At 45.3% G+C, this 25,013-nt stretch overlaps 1 protein-coding gene across 4 annotated transcripts in view; it reads left to right on the top strand.

Annotated features, from left to right (window-relative positions):
- DLG3 (discs large MAGUK scaffold protein 3) overlaps positions 1–25,013 on the top strand; it is a 287,539-nt gene that overhangs the window by 62,939 nt on the left and 199,587 nt on the right. For all 4 annotated transcript variants that reach the window (XM_063432262.1, XM_063432261.1, XM_063432259.1 and 1 more), the window contains exon 4: positions 1,302–1,451. In XM_063432262.1, the coding sequence (XP_063288332.1) occupies positions 1,302–1,451 (150 nt within the window). The remainder of the gene's footprint in view (positions 1–1,301; positions 1,452–25,013) is intronic.

The raw sequence follows: 25,013 nt of genomic DNA, 5'->3' as shown, positions 1-25,013 counted from the left end.
TCAAAAAGTGACCAAGCATGGTTGTCATTACAATTATGCCTCCCCCTGGAAAAATTCCTGCGGACGCCCATGACCGTTGGACACCTCTAAAATGTTTGCGTGTCAGAAGTTTCTGTAAGTGTGCACCCTGGGTCCAGTAGGTTCGCATAGATTGATTCCAAATGTGATAATTTATGCTGTGACTCTAGGTTGGCAATCCGAGTCATCAAGTCAGTTAGCTGTTGCGTCCTTTCTTTTTTTTTTTTCTTGGTGAACCAGTATTTGTTTTACCCACACTAATTTCAGCTAGTATATAGGGAAAGGGCTATTATCACTCTTGTTCTATCCTGTAACTGAAAGGAGGGAAAATAGCGTAGATACTCAGGCTGAGTACCGAGCTCCACTTTACTGTCTATTTATACATATTAGCGCAACAGAAGACCAGGCCTTGATGCGGCACTAAACAAAATTCAAGGCTTGACTTTTCAGTGAGGCTCTTCACCCAACGCCCCTTACCATCAGTTGCTAATTTCAACATTTTGCTTTGCTTTTCCTTCTTCAAAAGACTTGTTTTACATTCTTAGGGTTTAGGTAACTCCGCTTATGTTCCACATGAATTTGGAGATATGTAAGTATTGCAGTTTAATAAAAATGTGAAGAAACTTTATTCTTAAAGGGACACTCCAGGCACCCAGACCACTTCTGCTCATTGGAGTGGTCTGGGTGCCAACTCCCACTACCCTTAACCCTGCAAGTGTAATTATTGCAGTTTTTTTTAAACTGCAATAATTACCTTGCAGGGTTAAGTCCTCCCCTAGTGTCTGTCTACTAGACAGACACTAGAGGTCACTTCCTGCATCATAGCACAGATTATCTGTGCTAGAGTGTCGCTGGACGTCCTCACGCTGTGTGAGGACCTCCAGCGTCGCTCTATTCCCCATAGGGAAGCATTGAAATTAATTTTCAATGCTTTCCTATGGGGTGCGCCAATGCGCATGCGCGGCATTGCCACGCATGCGCATTGGGACTCCTCAGCCAGTGGGCGGGATCAGTCTCGCCCACCGGCCGACGGAGGAAGAAGGTGGAGCGGCGGGAGAGGAGCAGGCAGCGACGTGGGACATGTCGCTGCCTGAGGTAAGTGACTGAAGGGGTTTTCACCCCTTCAGTAACCGGGGATTGGGGGGTGGGAGGGAGAGGGACCCTCCAGTGCCAGGAAAACTGATTGTTTACCTGGCACTGGAGTTTCCCTTTAAATATGATATGATTTGCCTCTTAATTTATTCATGTATTATTCCCCTATATTAATTGTCTTTCTCTCCTAGGAATTCTTGGACAGTAAAATCAGGGACGAAGTGGATTCTGAAATGAATTCTGAAATTGAGCCACAGCGAGTTTGTGTAGCTGGAAGGATGACAAGGCAGTTGGAAAGTTCAGATGCTCTTTTGAATCCTTTACATTCATTACTGCCAAAGGTCAGTTTCTCTCTCTACATATATATATATAGAAAAAATAGAAAAAAGAGAGAACTCGGAGGTGAATATTTGTGTAATTAATAAACCATCAACATTTCGGCCTCTAGAACTACATAATTACATAGTTACATAGCTGAAAAGAGACTTGCGTCCATCAAGTTCAGCCTTCCTCACATATGCTTTTGCTGTTGATCCAAAAGAAGGCAAAAAACCCAGTCTGAAGCGCTTCCAATTTTGCAACAAACTGGGAAAAAAAAAAAGCTCAGGGGCTGTTGCTGATTTATAGCGTATAGCGTATAGCTTGAGTGCCGGACCCAAATCGGATTGGTGGATATGAGGGGTCGTCAAACTGGTCCCTACCACCCACTAGTGGGTGATTCAGGCTTCATAGTGAGCTCCCTCAACGGCCTGCTGGCACTTCGTTCCAGCAGAGGGAGGGAAAGACCGGTAGACACTTGAAGCATTCATCGCCTTGAGCTATTTCAATTGCTTGTGTTTAATTGTAGATTATGCTAGCTTTAGTGTACCTATAATCTTAATTTTATTAATGACAGGAGGTGAGTATTTGCTTAAGTCTCTCTTTACTAGAACTCCACAGCAGCACAGAAAAAAACAACCAATCAGAAAAAAGTTAGGTACTATAAAACTCCCCCCCCCATGCATCATTTCCTCTTTCAAGCTGCGACAAAACACAATAAAAGGCAGAGAACATCATGGGGAAGAAACGAAGGCCTAGATACGATGAATATAATGATGTCCACCATCCGAGAGAGTAACTGTCAAACTTGATAGTGTTGAAGGACTGTAAACTGAAACGAGAGAAAACAGAATTGAACGGGTTGATTATCCAATGAAATGTACTCTGAAGAAATATGTAGGTACCTAATGTAGTGACCAAAATTAACCTTAATATGTAGATATCCCAACCCTACATGTGAAAAAACACAGACATAAGAAACAAGCGACAGGTAGCAGAGACAACAAATAGAGTTGCATACGTATCTGATAATCTAAAGCATAACAATAAACAAGGGAGGGACAAGAATTGGTGGGAAATACTCGCCTCCTGTCATTAATAAAATTAAGATTATAGGTACACTAAAGCTAGCATAATCTACAATTTTATAACATGACAGGAGGCTTCGTATTTGCTGTTTCAACGCTCAGTTCACCAATCCAACGCTGTTTGTGTCGCTGGTATCCATTCCAGGAAATATCGGAGTAATCCTAATTGGACATTCCAAGTACGATAAATGACAGCAGACGGATCAAAGACTTAGGGTCGTGAGAAGAAACTGCAACCATGTCTCAACTCATGATCCGTAAGGCGGCTCCTCCGAACGTGCCAGGGTCATTCGGCGATGCGGCCTTGCAGGTAGATCTCCAATCTCAAGGAATGCGCCTAAGTCCGCCACCAAAATCGCAATAGAAAAAACTGAGGATTATTATTATTATTATTATTATTATTGCCATTTATATAGCGCCAACAGATTCCGTAGCGCTTTACAATATTTTGAGAGGGGGGGGATGTAACAATAAATAAGACAATTACAAGAAAACTTACAGGAATAATAGGTTGAAGAGGACCCTGCTCAAATGAGCTTACAGTCTATAGGAAGTGGGGTATTAGAAACATTAGGATAGGAAATATCAAGTAGGAGTGAAGCAGAGCTGGAGGAGAGAGCAAAGCACTATCCCATAGGGACAGGTATGTAAGGGAGAGATTACTCTGGGAGGCCATACGCTTTCCTGAAGAGATGGGATTTAAGGCCCTTCTTAAATGATTGAAGACTAGGGGAGAGTCTGATGGCAGTAGGCAAGTTATTCCATAGGAGAGGAGCCGCCCGTGAGAAGTCCTGCAAGCGTGAGTTGGCCGTACGGGTGCGAGCAGCGGTCAGGAGGTGGTCGCGGGCAGAGCGGAGAGTACGAGGAGGGGCATACCTCTGGATCAGTGAAGAGATATAAGAGGGGCTGGAATTGTTCAGTGCTTTAAATGTATGGGTTAGCACTTTGAATTGACTCCTATCTTCCGTTCCTTCCTGTCCTACCCGGTGAGATGTCTCATCCGAGGATAAATTCATAATGCAGGCAAGAGTGTGGCCAGACCAGCCGTATTCTAAGTGATACCAATATTCCAAATGGACTGTGTAATCCTCGGACGCAGTAGAGAAAAGACTCCAAAAGACGTCCATTCAGGAATCCGAACTGAACTTGTGTGGAGGAAACGGTGGTCGACTACTCCGGGAATAGTGAATCCCAGAAATCTTCAAAGGAATGGGAGAAGCAAACCGGAACACAGGTTTCCATCCAGAAATGCCCTTGTCCAAGAGTGAAAGATGTCTGTGTAGGAGTCGGGGCACACCAGGTACCTCCATAAAGTCTCGGGGGTCTCCACGACGGTAGTTGAAAAATAGGTTAGCGCGAATCCAACAAAACGGCTCCCGTGAGGGATAAATAGAGCATAGATGGAGGGTCCTCTATCTCACCAGGTACGCGCTCCGAGGAGACGGGGCAGTCCTGCCATCTATCCCAAGATCAGAATGACCGGGGAAGTCAAGACAACCGGGGTTTCCGGTCTTACCATGTGATCCATACGTACGGTTTTACCTTCAGACCGGGTAATAGGCCTCTCATAATATTGTTACCCGAGCAAGGCAGTGCCTGTTTGCTCCATGAAGGTCTCCGTATCTCCTGACCTCTTGACATGGGAGTAACTGTCTGCGCAGTTTGTTCGTAATGGTCTGGATATCCAAACAGAAAGCAATCTCTGTATCAAATGTCGCAGAATATGCCAAAAACCTGCACTCTCATAATACCGGAGGGCCATCCGTTAGCCGTACCATCTCCAGGAGAGTGTGTAAATAAGGTGGAGACTCCCCCCGTTATACCTCTGAGTATTTCTTGCGTGATTTACAGCGGTCTGGATCCAGTAGATCCATTACAGGAGATAGAATAGAGGGATCAATTCTTGCAAGATCAGGCAGTCCTCTAGAATGAAGTCAGTAGCGTGGATGCCAGCTCTAATTGAACGCAGGAGGGACGCCCCTCTATGTAGTCATCAATGTCATGCACAGGTACAAGCCAGTGTGATGAACAGATGGCCGGTACTGTAGAGCGCCGAGTGTATGAGAGCCGCGCTCTCTACTACTGTGATCGCATACCGCGAGAGCGTCCGGCTGTTAGCCTGAGCAGGCCGCGCCCGTTAGTAACCAACTGCAGAGTCTACATCCGTGACCGGTTCTCTCTATGATAATGGGTCCTCCCAACCTGTCCTCTGTATCCAGCCCAGAATCTGGTTGAGGACGAGTGAGGGGCTGCGCCCTCTAATAATGAATCAGTATCCGGTTCTGTATGAGAGGGTTTGCCCTCTGTTCCTGAAAATAAATATACTCGGATCGAGGTGATGGAGGGTCGCACCCTCCCGTGGTGCAAACTAGAGTCCCTAGAGATTCAGGGTGGCCAAACTGTAGGGCGCACTAATTATTAATGTCAGCATAAGGCTGAGGGCAATCTACGGAAACAAGGGTGGAAAAAACTATCAACCGACTAACCGGATCCCGTGCGCGCGCGGGGTCCAGGTAGACCGTTGGTAGCCTGAGGAAAGCTGGAGATGTTCTCCGCAATCCACGAGTGCCTGAGAGGTCGGAAGAGGTCAAGCCAGGCCTCACGACGACCCGAGCGAAAGGGAAAAGGAAGTCATGAAAAACCAAAAAAGGCAACAATTAATGTAGACAAGAGAAAATACACCAATTCTATCCGGATAGAAGGCAAACAGCAGGTCGGAAGGTAAGAAAAGTAAGTCCCACTGGACAGGGTCAGTAGCTAACCCAACACAGGAAAAAACTACTGAACCTATAAGGAGTCCGGGGGGCAGATACGGAGTAGCTGGTAAAGACAAGGAAAAAACCCGCTTTCTCCTGTAGGAGTCTGAGTACCGGTCCTTGCCTGTGCGAAGTCCTCTTTGGAGGTGTGCCGTCGCCGGTTTGGGCCCTGCAGACATGAGGTTTGGGGCCTTCAACCTTCCCACTATATTCAGATGGCCGTACACCGGTGTCCTCTTGGATAGTATGGCAATGGTGTTTGTCTGGACACCTGCCTATCTCCATGTCACTGGTGGGCACTGGGTTTTCCTCAGTGATATTCCCCCAGGCCTGAGGCCAAAAGGGGTTTGGTACCAATAGTGCAGGCCCGTCAGAAGGGCACAGGCCCAGCAGGCCAAATGAATGGACACAGAATAGATATCCCGGCAGGCCGGCAAATATGCACAGACATAGCAGGCCGTTTCAATGGGCACAGACACAGCAGGCCGTTTTAATGGGCACAGACACAGCAGGCCGTTTTAATGGGCACAGACACAGCAGGCCGTTTTAATGGGCACAGACACAGCAGGCCGTTTTAATGGGCACAGACACAGCAGGCCGTTTTAATGGGCACAGACACAGCAGGCCGTTTTAATGGGCACAGACACAGCAGGCCGTTTTAATGGGCACAGACACAGCAGGCCGTTCTTATGGGCACAGACACAGCAGGCCGTTCTTATGGGCACAGACATAGCAGGCCGTTCTTATGGGCACAGACATAGCAGGCCGTTCTTATGGGCACAGACATAGCAGGCCGTTCTTATGGTCACAGACATAGCAGGCCGTTCTTATGGGGCACAGACATAGCAGGCCATTCTTATGGGGCACAGACATAGCAGGCCAATCAATGGGTTGTGTATTACCACGATATTATTATTGCCATGTATTTATATAGCGCCTTCCAATTCCAGTAGATACGGTACAGTAGATACGGTGCATGGCCCCCATAGGAAGTAAGCGTATGAAGTACGCCTACAGTGGCAAAATAAGGTCTGTGTCACAGACAGAGCAGTACATGGTATACTGTCTATAGGCATGTACTCCCAGTAAAAGAAAGCTAAATATACACATCTCAACATCTATACACACACATGCACACACACAAATCTACATATATACAAGTACATACACCCACACGTACATCTACCTGGATATAAAATCTCATGGGAAAATGTCACTACATTGTCCCCTAAACAGAAGGAGCAAGCACAAACTGCATGTAGTCACCTAATGAAAGAAACAAACTGACATGCAGCAGGAAAACTGAACTGGGTGGAGGCAGACCTCCAACGAGCAAAGTAATGAATTGTACCGATGGGGGAGGGGCCGCGAGCGGTTGCACTCTCTCCCGGTCGGACTCTCCCCCGCCCGGTCGGACACACGAGGTCCGCGGGTGGAGGCGGCCGCGGCGAGCGGCCACGTGGGAAAAGAAGATCCGGCCGCTGGGTACTTGGGGAAGCGCACGCGAGTACCCCCGTGGCCGGCAAAGTACATGGGACCGCCGGAGATGAAATCCGCGGTCCCGGAGCTCGGGGGTCGAAGGAGGCAGACGTAGTAAGCCTCCTGAAGCCCCCGAGCGGCACACACACCGCCAGGAAAAGGCGGAATCACATTGCATGAAAAAAACGGGCATACATAATCCAAGGGGGATGGCATGGGGGGGGGGGCACAAGTCCAAGAAAAAAGCAGCAAGGACCCCAAAGACCCCCCACAAATATATAGGAAACTACAGCAAAGTTGCAGGGGACAAAGAAATCACATAAGATATAAAACATCATGATGGAACAAATCCAGCAAGGGCAGAATAAATAAATAAATAAATACCTAAGAATAAAATCTCACAAGAAAATAAATAAATAGATTACTGAAGATAAATATATCTATGACTAAATTCCACAAGTGCAATCTACAAAATAGAGTCTAAAATACTGAATATAAGCAATAAAATCCCAAAGCCACCCACTATAAGCAGGAGGCAGTGGTACTCTGACCTGTACTGATGCGGAGCAGCAAAGAAAGAGGGAATGATGCATGGGGAGGGGAGTTTTATAGTACCTAACTTTTTTCTGATTGGTTGTTTTTTTCTGTGCTGCTGTGGAGTTCTAGTAAAGAGAGACTTAAGCAAATACTCGCCTCCTGTCATTAATAAAATTAAGATTATAGGTACACTAAAGCTAGCATAATCTACAATTAAACACAAGCAATTGAAATAGCTCAAGGCGATGAATGCTTCAAGTGTCTACCGGTCTTTCCCTCCCTCTGCTGGAACGAAGTGCCAGCAGGCCGTTGAGGGAGCTCACTATGAAGCCTGAATCACCCACTAGTGGGTGGTAGGGACCAGTTTGACGACCAGTTTTTCTGATTGGTTGTTTTTTTCTGTGCTGCTGTGGAGTTCTAGTAAAGAGAGACTTAAGCAAATACGAAGCCTCCTGTCATGTTATAAAATGTGTTCATTGCAAACAGCTGAAAGTCTGTATGTTTTGACAATAAACCATGATTTTTAATGGGGGTTTAATAATTCTGAATACAACTATAGCTTAGTATTTCTCCTAAAAGGCTGCTTCCCACTGCTGATCTGTTTTTACTGCTGTTTGGTGCAGGGGGCCAACAAGCAGGCTTTCTTTTCTCAGCCATGAGTACTCAGAAGGCCCGAGCTGAGGTGCTTAGATGTTGGCCATCAAAGACTGGGATAATCCCTACTGGTTTATGGATCACGTTCAAGTTACCTCAATATTTAGCTTTTTTCAAGCCAGGAGATATCCGTTTCTCCTGTCCACAGTGGCAGCTAACCAGACTAAACCACAAAAACAAGATTTGCAAATACCTTTCTAAACAATACAATCCGGGTTAAATAGTCTCACAAAAGGGGCCAGTTGCCTTTTTTTATTTTAGTCTTTTAGTCTTTTATTTCAGTCTAGTAGATAACTCCCTAATTTGGTATACTTATGTGAGATTTCCATATACAGTGGGACCTCGGTTTACAAACGACTCGGTTAACATAATTGGTTTACAAATGAAAATCCATTGAAAATAATGCCTAGGTTTACATTTTTTTTTTTTCGCAATACAAAGCATGTTTCCCCAGGATGCATTGCACCTGGGAGGTTTATAGCACCGCCCCCTGCATGCTGGAGCCTGTGGGTAGCACGTGGCGTAGAGTGTGGAGGTGTTGGAGCGGCTTTTGCATCGAGTTTTGGAGCCATTCTGGAAATAGTTTTCAGTTGTTTTCCGGCTCCAGCGGTATCAGCAGATAGGCAGCGCGCGAGGGAGCAGAGCAGAGAGGTTAGAGCTCCCTCGCCGCGTCTGATTACAGCACAGCCGCACGCAGCACCGGGGGCCGAGATGGTGGCCCGGCAGGAGGGAGAGCTTCCCTCCTGCCGGTCACTGAAATCTTGCGCCCCCAGAGCCCGTGCGCCCTAAGGCGGCCGCCTGTGCCGCCTTATGGACGCGCCGGCCCTGGTCACACCTCTCCTGGCTATGATTGACAGAGCCTGCATGAAAAAGAAACTGGTTTCACCAAAACTACTTCATTAAGCTAAAGTTGTTCAGGTGACTATAGTGTCCCTTTAATGTATTTTTATTTATATTTTGTAGGAGCATAATCAGAGGACACACATACCCTAGACCAGAGCCATGGTAACATCATAATGGGCCCCCTGGCAAAGCAATGCACTGGGGCCCTACTTACGTAACCACTCACCGGAATAAAAATATAAATTATTTATAAAATTAAGCTTATATTTATTGATACCTCTAACAAATACAATACATACACACACACACACACACAGACTGTTGAATACACAGACACAGACTGCTGAATACATACACAGAGGCGGCTCTAGACTTTATGAGGCCTTAGGCGAAACTCAAACATGAGGCCCCACTAACAAGAAAGTTAAAAATAGAGTTGCAATACATGCACACTGTCACATATACACATTGATGCACAGTTTACCTGAGAATGTGTCTGACAGTCTTGTGTGTGTGAATGTATGTCTCTGTGAGCATGTTTGCGTTTTTGTCTGGGACCGTATGTGTATGGGGTAGCTGCTTGAAGTGTGTTGTGTGTATGGGGGTCTGCCTGTAGCCTTTGTGCATTGTGTTTATTGCAAAGCTATGTTTCTTGACTGTGTGTGTATGATGAATATCTTCAGCTGGTGACTGTGACAAGGTGAGTAAAGGGGTACCAGTGGTAGGGATAGTGTGACAGGGTGAAGGGGTAAATGGACATTGGGGGGTTGTGAGAGAGAATGAGGGACAGGGAGTTTGATATGGTTTGATGAGGGAGTGTGACAGGGCAAGTGGAGGTAAATGTGTCAGGGCAATTGTGGCATGGTAGGAGGGACAAGTGTGACAGGATTAAGGGGGGTTAATGTGACAGGGTGAGTGTGGCAGAGTGACGGCAGATGAGTTTGGAGGAGGTGAGATTAACAGGATTAGGAGTGGTTAATGTGAGTGTGAATGCATTAATAGGCTGACAGTGTGGGGGGGAGTGATGAAAGTGTAGGAAGGGTGACAATGTGTGGAGAGGTGACAGTGTGAGGGTATGCTAACAGCGTGTCTGGGGAGACTGTATGTGAGGGGGTTATACAGTGTGTGTGTGAGAGGGTGATGGTGAGAGGGAGAGGGAGGTGATGGAGAGAGGGGTGATGGGGAGAGGGAGAGGGGGTGATGGTGAGTGGGAGGGGGCGTGATGGTGAGTGGGAGGGGGCGTGATGATGAGAGGGGGTAATGGTGTGGGAGGGGGTGATGTTGAGGGAGGGGGGGTGATGAGGGGGCTAATGGTGAGGGAAGAGGGGTTGAGGGTGAGGTAGACACATGGTGTGCAGCTCTGCTCACTGCGGTGCTGCAGACCAGGGTCTGCGATGGCTGGCCGGGCAGACAGTAGGGGCCTCGCACTCAAAGGCATACTGAGCAAGCCGCTGGTCCCCCTCCTGGTGTTGGGTCCTCAGTCACTGACCGAGGACCCGACACACTCTGCCCACAGGTGGTTTAGGCGTCCGTGAGGCCCAGCCAGCGCAAGGCCGTAGGTGGCCGCCTAATTATAGAGCCGCCCCTGTACATACACAGACTGCTGAATGCACACACACAGGCTGCTGAATGCACACACACTCAGACTGCAGAATATACACACAGACTGCTAAATATACACACACACAGACTGTTGAATACACAGAAATACAGACCGCTGAATGCACACACATACACAGACTGCCAAATGCACACAAACAGGCTGCTAAATGAACACACACGGGCTGCTGAATGCACACACACTCAGACTGCTGAATATACACACAGACTGCTGAATACATACACACAGGCTGCTGAATACAAACAGACAAACTACTGAAAACACACAAACTGTTGAATACATAAACAATGGCTACTGAATATACGCGCACACACACAGACTACTGAACGCATACACAGATGGCTGAGTACACAGACAGATTGCAGTGAGGGGTGCAGTGTGTGTGTGGGGGGTGCAGTGTGTGTGTGTGTGTGTGTGTAGGGGTTCGGTGTGGGGGTGCAGTGTGTGGAGGGGTTCAATGTGTGTATGTGTGTGTGTGTGTGTGAGGGGTACAATATATGTGTGTAGGGGTTCAGTGTGTGTAGGGGTTCAAGGTGTGTGGGGGGTGCTGTCATGTTTGTGTAGGAATTCAGTGTGTGGGCGGTGCTGTGTGTGTGGGGGGTGCAGTGTGTGTAAGGGAGTGCAGTGTGTGTTTGGAGGGAATGCAGTGTGTGTGGAGGGGGTGCTGTGTGTGTGGGGGTAGTGTGTGGAGGGGTTCAGTGTGTGTGTGCGTGTGGAGGGGCTCAGTGTGTGTGAGGGGTACAGTATGTGTGTGTGTAGGGGTTCAATGTGTGTGGGGGGTGCTGTCATGTTTGTGTATGAATTCAGTGTCTTGGCGGTGCTATGTGTGTAGCGGTTCAGTGTGTGGGGGGTGCAGTGTGTGTGGAGGGAGGGGGTAGTGGGTGGAGGGGTTCAGTGTGTGGGTGGAAGGGGTCAGTGTGCGTGTCTGGGGAAGGGATAAGAGAGCAAATTTGTTTATTTAAAAAAAAAAAAGCATTATATTATACCCCCTCACCCCTTATTCTTACCTTTGGCCAGGGAGGGATCGGGGACATAGCCTGGTGGTCCAGTGGTGGCGCATGCAGTTTAGCCTGCTGCTCCTCTGGCTGCAGGCTGACTACTCTCTCCTCCTGCGAGTACAGTGTTGTGTCGGAGCATTGCCATGGTAACGCGCAGCAACACTCCGACCTGCCTGAAAGTTTCTCGGGATACCGGCGTAAACCGGGACATCTGGTCACCCTGCCCTGTGCCCATTATTAGTGCAGAGTATGTTGAATGTATTGATTGTATTGATGAAAATGGTGTTCAGGGATATAATCCTAGTAGCCTGGTCCAGGGTGGGCAAGGCCCTCAGTGAACCCAGTCAAGCCTGGGAATTAAGTGCTTCACGATCCCTAATAGCTATAAGGAAGCGGACTTGGCGGAGGTACTTGGCCTGAGTACTGGAGCTCCGTCACAAAAAATTAAGAAAAATAACCTCATAATTTGATAGGAGTTCAGCAAAGAAAGTGGGGCCGGGCCGCCGAGCTGAGCGGCAGCCATTCATGCCAGCTCCGGCTCTGAGCCACCAAAAAACCCTTAAAAAGCAGACCCGAGACCCCACCAAAAGCCGGAGCACAACATGCCACCAGATGGGGAAAAGCCCAGGAACACGGCGGTGTGTTATACGCCGCACCGGCAGCATACTTGGAGCACGGCCGACACACGAGGCCCATACACCCGAGTGGTAATCAGAGGCGGCGGAACGAGGCGACAGCGGGTGAGACAGGGATATCGGCCCGGCCCCGCTTTCCCCCCCCGGCCGGTGGGGGTGATCCCGGCCCATGAGTCCAACCTTCGGAGGCTGGAGAGGGAGGCCCACGCGGCACAATGCCCCTTCCCGCACAGAGAGAAGATGGCTGACGCACATGCTGCAGGGGACCGCGCTGAGCTACCTCGGCCCCCCCGGGTTGAAGGATCCTGCGGATGGACCCCGCTGGGCGGCAAACTGGTAGGCGAGGAGCCGGCCCTAACCCCTGGATTTGGAGGTGGATCCAGGGGAAATAGCCCCCAGCTCTGTGAGCCCTGTGGGGCCGGGGCGTGTGGCCTCCCCGGCGGACCAGTGGCCGGGGGGGGCGGGGGCGCGCACCGGCGCCATGCATGAGACCGGAGCAGGGCGAGGCGCAGCAAGGCTGGAGCTCCAATGAGGTTCCGCAGGAGCTGGGGAGGTGCAGGGGACAGGTTACCCGCGGACTTTCAGGGGGGGAGACCGCTGGACTGCCACTGTCCCTGAGTGCCCACAGTGCAGTGGAGCTTCTCGCTGACAGACAGGAGCATGCCCTGGGGGGGAACAGAGGGGGGTCTGCCACGATGGGGGCGCCGGGAGGACTCGGCTGTGGACTACCTGCACATCATCTATACCCTAAACCTATAAAGCAGTTATGCCTATTCCACCCAGGAAGATACGCCTGATTAATCTCTTGCGTGACAAGCTACTACAAAGCCACATCCAGTGGAGAGACTCACCAGTTATCATTTTTTCTTTTTGTCAAAAATGCCAGTGATCTGTTATGTCTTGCTAACTCAGCCTGTAGCTAGTATAGCATGCCTTATCAAACCTACGTTTAACTCTTAACACGCTTAGTTACCCTAGCATGTTATGTTAAATAAGCGACTTGTATTAGCCTAAACCGTACTACAGCAGACACAGTATGCCTAACTATGTCTAAATCAGCCTGTTGTTAATTTAGAATGTCTTATCAAAATTACATTTCACAAGAATTTGGAAAATTATTTTTGTTTTAGCTGCTGTCTTCCATAGAGTACTTTGAGTACTATTTTATATTGCTCTATTTAGATTTTATATTGGTCACCATCTAGATTTTTATTTAGTACATGCGCCCTCTTCTCTATCCTGTAAATTTTATCAAAATTACGTCTAACTTTTGATGCGCCTAATACCACTGACGTGTTGTGTTATGTTATATAAGGGATCTGTATTAGCCTGGCCTAACTGAACCATACTACAGCAAACACAGTAAGTCTTAACTCAGCCTGTTATTAATTTAGCTTGTTTTATCAAATTACGTCTAATTTTTTATACGCCTAATTTCACTGGCATGTTGTGTTATGTTATATAAGCGGTCTATCTTAACCTGGCCTAGACAAACCATACCACGACACACACAGTATGTCTTAACTCAGCCTGTGGTTAGAACAGCATGTTAAATCCAACTCAAGTCTCACTTTTAATATGCCTACTTACGCTAGCATGTTATGTTCTAAACGGTATTAATGATATTATTTAGCCACGCTGACTATATAGCGGAGATTAAGCTAGTAACTTTAACTGTAACAAGCAAGCAACGCCGACTCATGTTTTGTTTCTACAACTATATATAAAAATGTGCACTGTTCAAATGCCAATATTGCAATACCGTTGTGATATGTTTATGCTTACGAACGCTATTGTGGCAGGGTAAGCTGTCTTGTATATCCATGCACTCAAAAATAAAGAATTAAAAAAAAAAAAATATATGAAGCCTCCTATCACGTAGTAAAATTGTAGATTATGCTAGCTTTAATAATAATAATAATAATAATAATAATAATAGAAAGTGTCCTAATTTGATATATTATATATTTAAATTTTGCCATTCTGGACAAATGTACTAGTGCTAGTAAATATGCTACCACCTCCAGATTTTGGGGAGTTGTTTACACCCATGCTTATGTGTCTGATTAAAGCTCAATTAACAGAGCAGATAAGGTTTTCTAAAGTTAACATGCTGTGCTGTAAGATCTGATTTAAAAAAATGAAACATATTTTTCATGCATAATGTGTTACAGCCAGGGGAGGTGTGGCTAGGCCTGCATAAAAAGTAACAAAAGTGATTTAACTCCTGCGTTGCAGAGAATTGAGCAGTGAGATTGCATGAACATGATCTACACACCAAAACTACTTGATTAAGCTAATGTCGTTTTGGTGCTAAGAATATCATTTTAAATGTGTAAATACATTTTTTTGCCATGGTAAATATAAATTTTAATGCTACCTTTTATATAACAATTTCCTTTTACCTAATTTTTCTTCTTCAGTCTTATTAATGACTCTATAGGTTCCGATATAATGCTTCTCTGTGAAATACATTAGCCATGTTCAGTGTCATCATGCTGTGTGTAATGGTGCTGAATGTTAAGTCCTTTGAAAACTGAAGGATCAGAAGGAGGAAGCAGTTCTAGTGACTGCCTGGTTGACATTCAAATGAGGCAAAATGTAAACGTGGTTTTTCAGAAAGTGTTTTACATTGTCAGACTTAAAAGGTAAAAGTGTTTAAATATAATAACATAAGATATATATATATACAAAATAGGGCACCACAATCACAGTGGTGTGTCAATAATTACCACTCAGATGATGAATCCATATATAGGAGGAAAAGAAAACAATATAATCATAGTATAGTAATTTATTAACAATAAATAATTTTATAAAATAGTTAAAATCACACTCACAAAAAAAAGACACAATTAGAAATACTCCTAAATTGTGCAAAAGAGCTTATAAGTCACTAGCTGGGCTAAGTTCCCTTGTGTAGCCTATGGTACCTCTTGGCATCAACAGTCTCACTTCCCCAAATTTCCAGTTAATGAGGGTCCATAAAAGAGTTCCTTTGATGGAGGTAAAGGTTGTGCAAATCCTTTCTGGGGAACAGCTTACACGGTTGTCCCTTGACGCGTTTTGTCCTTGTGGACTTTTTCAAGAGTCTAGACTTAAAAGGTAGCATATGTACATTAAAACTACTATATTAAGATGTGTAATGTGGGTGCACTGGTGTCTTCATTCCCAGTGTAGTAATTAAGAATACCCTGCCAGTAAAAATGCTATCTCATCCCTCTTTAAGTGTTGAATTGACTAGGTGTCCAATGGTTCTGTTAGAGTGTTGGTAGCTCTTCCTTTAAGGATTGTGATTGCTTAAACTTGAGTGTTTAACTTAAAGGACCACTATAGTACCAGGAAAACAAACTCTTTTTCCTGGCACTATAGTGCCCTGAGGGTGCCCCCACCTTCATGGCCCCCCTCCCGCTGGGCTGAAGGGGGAGGAAGGGGTTAAACACTTAACACTTACCGGCGCTGGAGACTCCCCTTTCCTCTTCTGATGTAATCGGCTGAATGCGCATGCGCGTAATCAGCCAGTCCATAGGAAAGCATTCTCAATGCTTTCCTATGGACGCTGGCATCTTCTCACTGTGAAAATCACAATGAGAAGTGCGGAAGCGCCTCTAGTTGCTGTCAATGTTTACAGTAGGCAGGGCTAATCCTAGATGGACCTGGCACCCAGACCACTTCATTGAGCTGAAGTGATCTGGGTGCCTATAGTGGTCCTTTAACCCCTTAAGGACCGAGGACGGTTCAGGACCGTCATCTGCATTTTTGCCTTGCCGGCCGGTGACGGTCCTGAACCGTCCTAACGGTCCAATGTACTTACTCAACAGAGCGATCACATGGTCACAATAGGTGTCCATGTGTCTGCCTGCAGGGGGACTGCCTGTGCTGACAGGCAGTCTCCCTGCATGTGTAAAATCATTAAAAAAATTAAGTTAAAGTTAATAAAAAAAGAAAAATTATTATATATGTGAATATATATATGATATATAGACATATATTATATCTATATAATATATGTCTATATATCATATATATAATGTCATGCTAAGTGTATTTTTATATTAATATGTACATATATTAATATAAAAATACACTTTTATAAAATACAAATAATAAGTAAATTAAATTAAATACATTTTTTAAAAATAATAACAAAATATTTTTTACAAATTATATATCTATATGAAATGTTATTCTAACTGTATTTTGATATTAAAATATATATATTTATATCAAAAAACACTTAGAATGAAATTGTATATATATCTATATCTATATATCTATTATATAAAAATAATACAAAATATACATTTGTCCATATACAAAATTACATAAATAATTATATAAATATACACATAGACTTCAAATATGCATATATATTTAAATTCTACGTGCGTATTTATGTAATATTTTTACATAATTAAGTACTTGTATTAATTGCAATTTGAGGGACCAGCCTGCCAACCCAGGCCGAAATTGCAGAGAATTTAATTTGCTAGCACTGTATTTTACCCTGTAACTTTCTATGACACCCTAAAACCTGTACATGGGGGGTACCGTTTTACTCGGGAGACTTCGCTGAACACAAATATTAGTGATTCAAAACAGTAAAACCTATCACAGCGACAATATTGTCATTGAAAGTGACTTTTTTCGAATTTTCACACACAAGCAGCACTTTTACTGATGATATAATTGTTGTGATAAGTTTTCCTGTTTTGAAACACTAATATTTGTGTTCAGCAAAGTCTCCCGAGTTTAGCAGTACCCCCCATGTACAGATTTTATAGCGTTTTTGAAAGTTACAGGGTCAAATATATGGGTCAAATATTTTTACATTGAAAATGGCCAGGTTGGTTACGTTGTCTTTGAGAGCGTATGGTAGCGCAGGAATGAGAATTACCCCAATGATGGCATACCATTTGCAAAAGAAGACAACCCAAGGTATTACAAATGGGGTATGTCCAGTCTTTTTTAGTAGCCACTTAGTCACAAACACTGGCCAAAATTAGCGTTCAATTTAGTTTTTTACTTTTTTCACACACAAACCAATATGAACGCTAACTTTGGCCAGTGTTTGCGACTAGGTGGCTACTAAAAAAGACTGGACATACCCCATATTGAATACCCTGGGTTGTCTACTTTAAAAAAAATATGTACATGTGGGGTGTTATTCAGAGAATTTTGACAGATAATAGTGTTACAATGTCACTATTGATAAATTTGAAAAAAAGTATGTTTTGAAACTGCAATATCCTACTTGTACCTATAGCCCTATAACTTGCAAAAAAGCATGTAAACACTGGGTATTTTAAAACTCAGGACTAAATTTTGAATCTATTTAGCAGTTTTTTTTATTCGCTTTTGTAGATGAGTAAAAGATTTTTCAAGTAAAAGTAAAAAAACATGGGGGGGCGGAGCCTGGCACTGAACCGGACCGGACGCCATTTCTCCCAGCTCCGCAAATCTAACTTATAATCCCGACAATATCTCGGTGACAAGCAGCCATCCGACATTGCAAACGCCATAAACAGCCCGGGGACACCCCGCTGAATCTACAGATGCCCTTCCAGTACTCCCCGAAACATCTGAAGGCAAAACGCAAAACCGGGGCCTACCACAAGCCTGCATACCGCGACCTCGAGTATCTCTGGGGCGGGGATCCTGACGAACACGCAGCGGAGCTGTGGTCACCCCAAACAACGCCTGCCAACACATCCATGGGGCGCAGAACTCAGAAACCCACCCCCGGTAATGTACCCGAACAGAGAGACATTGGAGTCATGCTCCAACGACAAACCTCAGCCACTATGGCGGCCTCCGACCACCCACCCTCACCAGGGCCTCCCCACACAATTGCCCCTGCAGCACCCCAGCTGCATAGCCCAAAAGAAAACACACAGCCACAGCCCACAGCCTCTGTTAGCAACTCTGAGCCTGCTACCAAACAGGACCTCCAGATCCTATCTGCTATGCTACAGGACATTCAGTGCCTGCTGGCTGCTGACCTGCCCATTCTAAAATCTTCCATGCAGCAGCTCACAGGCAGACTGGCAGCCACAGAAGCAGAGGTCAAAGAGCTCCGTCAAGACACCTCTGACATACAGACCTCTATTGCCCAACTACAGGCAGCTCAACAGGCTCTATCAACACAAGTGGCAACACAGGAGGACAGGCACCGCCGCAACCATATTAAAATCAGGGGCATACCAGCCACCATACCTCAGGAGGAACTACCACACTATGTAAGACGCCTACTAGCCACAGTGTTGCCACCCGCCACCGCCAAAAAAGTAAATATCGCGGGGATGTATCGCCTAGCGACATCTAACGCTACCAACACTACAACACCGGGCGATGTCATACTCCGCTGCGCACTACCTCACGACAAGGGGCAAATAATGACGGCGGTAAGAAACAAGACCCCGATTACATTTGAGGACTCACAATTGTCCTTTTACCAGGACTTATCCAAAGCCACCCTGCAGTGGCGAAAATCCCTGGCCCACGTCACGGCCCAACTACGGGCGGCAGGAGTGCCCTACAGGTGGGGACCCCCACGAACACTTCTTATCACACACAAAGGGACTATCCGTAAAATAACCACAGGGACTGATATTCCTGCGCTCATTGCAACTCTGGATATACAGGAGCCGACGGGCCTAAATCGCACCCACGGATGGGACCCATCCAATGTGACACCATTTGTGCCGCGAACAGCAAGCAACAGCCAGCTGGACACCTGACTGGCAGAGACATTTCTAGACCGTCCTAAACCCATTGAAGGGTCTTACTCAACCAGCAGCTCTAAGCTGCACAGTTGCAAAGTTGCAAAAACCCTAATGCTGTGATTTTATTTGCTTATTTTTTCCAAATGTTGTTATACATAATTCTTTTTCTTTTTTATATGTTTACCAATGCAGAATCTCCCACACGAGGACACGATCTTCGTATTGCACCAGGCAGGAATAGGGAGATTAAGCATTCTACCACATCACCAGGCACCCATTAAGTGATGCCTACTATAAGCTTAGTCCGGTTCTTTTTAGCCACACATGCACAAATACTGAATCATTCATACCCCTCCCCCCCGCTACCCCCTTGGTTAGGGGCAACACCTCCACCGAGAGGTCGGCCTTACACGAAGGCAAACAGCTCCCCCTCCCTGAAAAGACGAGGGCACAACTCACACTACGAACACCCCAACGCGGAAACCGATGCACGTAACTTTAGACCTATACCTAGCCCCGAGTTTACATTTAAATTCAGCTAGATCTCAAACGGTGATATCACCTTTAAATATTCCCTACAACGTGGTTTTCCGCATTACTCGACATACTCAATTGCAGCGCCCGGCTTCTATATTGGCCTTTAAAAAAACGCACCTACAGACTACATGCAGGTTCATCTAAAGGTCTGATCTCATACTCACCAGAAAGCTGTAACCGACTCACCACCTTACCTTTACATCTATGTACCTCATAATCCTAGTCAGTGTGAAACCTAGGAGACTACACTCCTCACTTACCTACACCCAACACACTGAACACTATCCCTTAATGTTTTTTCTTCCCTTTTTAAAAAAAAAAAAATGTGCAGCGCTCTCAACATGTATAATTGTATTGCCTGATACAAGATGTAAAGCTCTTATTTGACATGTATACGTTTCATATGTCCTCAACAATGCACAACCAAAATAAAGAATTTTAAAAAAAAAAAGTAAAAAAACATGTATTTTTTTTCAATCTTTCATCATATTTTTTATTTATTTTTAATTAAATTACATGAGATTATATAAATAATGGTATGTAAAGCCTCTTTTGTCCTAAAAAAACAACATATAATTTGTATAGGAACAGTAAATAAGAGAGCGGAAAATTACAGCTAAACACAAACACCACAAAAGTGTAAAAAGAGGCCTGGTCGCAAATGTACAACATCGCAAAAACAGTCCAGTCCTTAAGGGGTTAAAGCGGTTCTGTCATTTCTCAGTATTTCATAAAAAATATTTTTTTTATGAAATACTAATGCTGACTGTGTTGGAATGTTATTGAAAGATACCATAAGACAAAGTGACAGCTCTGGAATTCAAATATTGTCTCATTCATCATGAGACGTGATGTTTGGAGGTTCACTATAGACCTCTGTGTTGTACTATCACATGTGCACGAACGTACAGCATTGACCTGGTTCCTGGCAAATGCAGCATCAGGAGCCTTAGACAGTCTGCAGGAAAAAGATTGTTGATGGTTGAATGAGAAAACTTCAGGTAAGTAAACCTCTTACTCCACCCCAAGGTCAACTGGGCCTAACTCAAGATATCAGATTCAGGTGTCTTTGCAAAAAAGACACCCAAAAGTAACAGATCTGCTTTAAGGTGTAGTGCCCTTTTTTATCAAACCATTGATGGTAAAAATGTTGTTGAAAATTTTTGGCACAGTGAGATTGTGATAATTTCTAAATCCTCGTCAGCCATTAAGATACCATTAGCTATCAACTATAAATTAGAATGTATCACAAAATGTAATACCACTGCAAAGCAGTATAACCTTATTTTACTGTCATATAAGATATTGGAGAGATGGAAAAAAAATGGAAGACAAGAGTGTAAGAAAAATAAAGGAAGACGTACACAAATTTTTGTTGACCCTGGTGGTCCTGGCAGGCTCTGCAGTCTCGCACTCCATTGAGAACTTATCCACCCCAAGTAGTCCAGGGACCTTTGAAGTTGGGGAGAATGAAACACCTTACCCGATGGCACAGCTCTGGAAAGACCTCCAGGCAATTCATGCTGCAATGCTCTCCAAGGAGGACCTGACTGCCCTAGAGGCTTCTGTGAAAGGCACAATCCATGCTGAATTAGCAGGCATAGGGCGAGACCTCACAGCCCTTTAGGAACATGTCGCCTTCTTAGAAGCGTCTGCCAGACGACGTGATCATCTGCAAAGTGCAGCTGAGTTGGCAGCCACGAGGCAGCATAATATGCTTCTCGATCTACACCGACAAGTCAAACATCTGGATAACAGGGACCGACAAAGTAATACTAGGATCTGGGGCCTCCCAGAGTCCACCCAGCTGTAGCCATAGAATCCACCTTGCAGGCCCTCTTTAATGAGATCCTGGGAAATGAATATCCTGTAGAAATCCCGCCATGCTCTGATGGGGTCCCCCATGATGTGGAAGCATAAGGGCTCCAGGGGCATGGTGCACAGGATGGCCTGCATGCTCTCTTGGATACATTTTTGGTTCGTCACCTGCATAAAGTTTGCATGGGCATCGGTTTGCTTAATGCCATTCTCCCAACTATGGGTGCTGGGTAGACGCTGTGTAATTTGACTCATAACTCTCTGATTGGTGGATTAAGTAACCAATCAGAGAGTTATGAGTCAAATTACACAGCGTGGGAAAATTCCAAAGAACTTTCCCACGCTGTGTAAAATGACACAGAGCACTCTGATTGGTGGATTTCAAACCAACCAATCAGAGTGCTGTGACAGGTAAATGTAGAGACTTACCTGTCAGTCTCTTCATTTACCTGTCAGAGCACTCTGATTGGATGGCTTAAACCCGCCAATCAGAGTGCTCTGAGCCTAATTGCAGGGCAGGGCAAGGCTTTATAAGCCTTCCCCTGCCCTGCAGAGCTCAGTCTGCGCGGAGCCCTCCATGGGTGAAGATGGATTTTTTTATTTTGCGCTCGTTTTTTTTTTGTTTTTTTTTATAATTGCGTCGGTTATTATGGTTTTTTATTTGGTCTTTTTGTGGGCTGAAAAAAGAAGATTTTAGAAGAAAGAAAACATTGAATGGTAAGTTTTTCTTTTTTTTTTTACAGGTACTTAGTTAAAGGCCCCCCCTCATTAGTTTTTAAGGTGAGGGGGGTACGTAGGGGGATCATTTTTATTGGGGGGGGGAGGGGGTGACTAGGGGTTTGGGGACCCCTAGTCACCTGGGGGGACATTTATTTTAGGGCCCCCACCATCTGTTACTCTACAGTTCACGGATCATATAATAGAATCGATTATCTGTTTTTGCCACAGAGCTTTCTTGCTCTACTGGAGAACATTGAAATTGGCAGCAAGACTAGTTGGATCACTCTCTGGTTGGCCTCCCCACTTTTCATGATTCGCTATCGAACTACTTTGTGTAGAATGCCATGCCGGAGAAGCCACCTGTGACGTTGTGGTAGGCACACAAGAGTGTCATAAGAGGAACTTTTATCTCCATTGGTACAACCTGGAAAAAGACATAATCTGAGCAGCTATGGAAAGTACTAGATAGGATCTATGAGTTGGAGACACAACATAAGCAAACCCTTTCTGAGAACTCCGGTACTTGCTTGTGGCTAGGAGAGACCTTGCGACAATCCTAATACAACAAAACCATTTAATGCTCCAGACATCTAAGCATTTTTTTAACGAATGTTTAGATGTCTAGAGTGCATCAGATTGCTTGCAAGAATAGGTACGACTCTTCACTATACAATAGCTCGGCTGGTGCAAGCCTCCAGCATGCTACCTCACAATAGGAAAAAATGAAAGTTTATCAACCCGCACACATCAGGAGCAAACTTGAGCCCAAGATGGCAACTTGTCTAGACTAGAAGCAGAAATCGCCATGGAGAAGCTATGAGAGGCCATTAAGATGTAAAAAACGGGTAGGGCCCCAGGCCCTGATGGACTCCCACTACAGTATTATCAGAAATATGGATGTACTACTCAATTACTTGTTCAATTGGTTTCTCTAGCAAGGCAAATTAGGGATGGAATCTCCCAGGGCACATATAATGGTGCTATCAATAGATGAGAAAGACCTGAAAAAATGCACAAGCTACAGGCCCATCTCCTTACAGAACTATGAAATAAAGTACCAAAGTACTGGTGTTTGGCATGAAGGAGGTCCAGCCAGACCTGGTCCATTCAGACCAAAGCAGGCTCATTCTTGGTAGGGAGGCAAGAGACAACTCCATCTGATTACTCAATATTTTACACCTAGCCAAATCGTTGCACCGCCCCCTGATCATCCTTTCTACTGACGCGGATGAGGCTTATGACTGGGTGGACTGACAATTCATGTTTTAACCTTGCGGATGATGGGTTTCAGGGAGACATTCTACAAGTAGATACAAGCATTGTACTCAACGCCATCGGCCAGAGTTCAAATCAATGGAGGCCTCTCAAACTCGATACGGATTGTGAATGGGGCCAGGCAAGGCTGTCTGCTCCTGTTTGTGCTGACTGTAGAGCCTTTATTGGAGGTTATTAGCCCCCAAGGCTTTAAATATGCAGGGGTTGAGCACAAAGCCTCGACTTATGCCGACGACTTACTATTTTATATTGAGAGATCCATTAACTACATTTCAAAATATTCTCCCTGAGTTCTATGAGTCTGGAGACTTGAGTAACTTCAAATTGAACCTGGATAAATCGGAAGCATTAAACATCACGACCCCAGCTCAAGAACTGGAACAGCTGGTCTCAAATTTCCAGTTTTGTTTGTGTAAAGAACCGATTATGTACTTGGAGATCTGGATTCCATGTGATTTGACAAATCTATATTAATCAAATTCCAACCACTTTTGAACCACTTCCTTCCAGACGCTACCCCATTTCTCTTGGATTGGGTGCATTAACTCAATAAAACTTAATGTCTTGCCCAGGGTCCTCTTGTTGTTACAAACGATCCCTGTAACTCTACCTCTTGCATTCTTAAAGTCCCTAAATTCTACATTGATGCACTTCATCTGGAGGGGCTGTAGACCCAGGCTTTGCATGACACAGTTGATAAGACCAAGACATATAGGTGGTCTGGGCATGCCCTCTTTCATGGCATACTACCGGACGGCTCATTTGACAAGGATGGTAGACTGGCACAATCTAAACTCCCAGAAGGTCTAATGTCACCTCGAACAGCAGATGTCCTGGGGCCATATCACACAACTCCACCACTTCTACACCTCCATAACCAATCAGCTATAATTAAACAGGCCATTGCTGCCTCTTTAGGACATAAACCATTTTACCGCAGCATATTCATGCTCTACCGACTATTGTTGTCGGAAGATTGACTTCCAGCTTTTATGTTTCAATTATTGTGAGAGGAAGCTCTCCATATGATGTTCATGACCCAGGAATAGAATAAAATAGCGGCATTTACTTACCTCAGTTCAATATGCGCAAAATATCAGGAAACCAATTATAAGATCCTTACTCACTAATACGATACACAGTAGAAACTGACAATGTTTTACCCAAAGGCACCAGACTTCTGTTGGAGATGTAGGAGTGGAATTGGACATCTTCTGGGAGTGTCCGCTGATAATACCATACTGGAAGAAAATTCATGACATCATGTTAAAGGTAGCAGAAGAGGGTGTAAACTTTCATCCGGATGATATACTTCTCAAACCTCTCTAATCTTACTGTCTCAAAATACAAAAGAAACATTATTTAGGCATATGCTGACAGAGGCATCTTCCCTAATTCCTGCTTTCTAGTTGCGGAGCAGAGGCGGTTCTCTAATTAGTCGGTTTAGGCGGCCGCCTAAGGCCTCGTGCTGGCTGGGACCTCGCGGCCACCTAAACTGCCTCAGGGCAGACTGTGTTGTCAGCTTGCTCTAATTAGGCAGTTTAGGCGGCCGCCTAAGGCCTTGCGCTGGCTGGGGCCTTGGGCCGCCTAAACCGCCTTAGGGCAGACTGTGTTATATGCTCAGTATGCCGCCGGGTGCGAGGCCCCTCCTGTCTGCCTGGCCAGCAATCGCAGACACCGGTCTGCAGCTCCGCAGTATGCAGAGCTGCAGACCATGTGTCTTGCGAGAACAAATCAGAGCGTTGCCACTGGTTACCACGACATCGCTCTGGTGGGTCTCGCGAGATACATGGTCTGCAGCTCTGGATATAATGGCCACCGGACCACCAGGCAGCCCACACTGGACCACCGGGGAATAAAAAAAGGTATTTAGTACCTCTCTCTCCCCATCAACCCCCC

The sequence above is a fragment of the Pelobates fuscus genome, chromosome 9, assembly GCF_036172605.1.
Source record: "Pelobates fuscus isolate aPelFus1 chromosome 9, aPelFus1.pri, whole genome shotgun sequence".
In the NCBI taxonomy this organism is placed as follows: Eukaryota; Metazoa; Chordata; class Amphibia; order Anura; family Pelobatidae; genus Pelobates; species Pelobates fuscus.
Note: the sequence above shows the minus strand (reverse complement) of the source record. Positions and strands in the feature narration are given on the sequence as shown.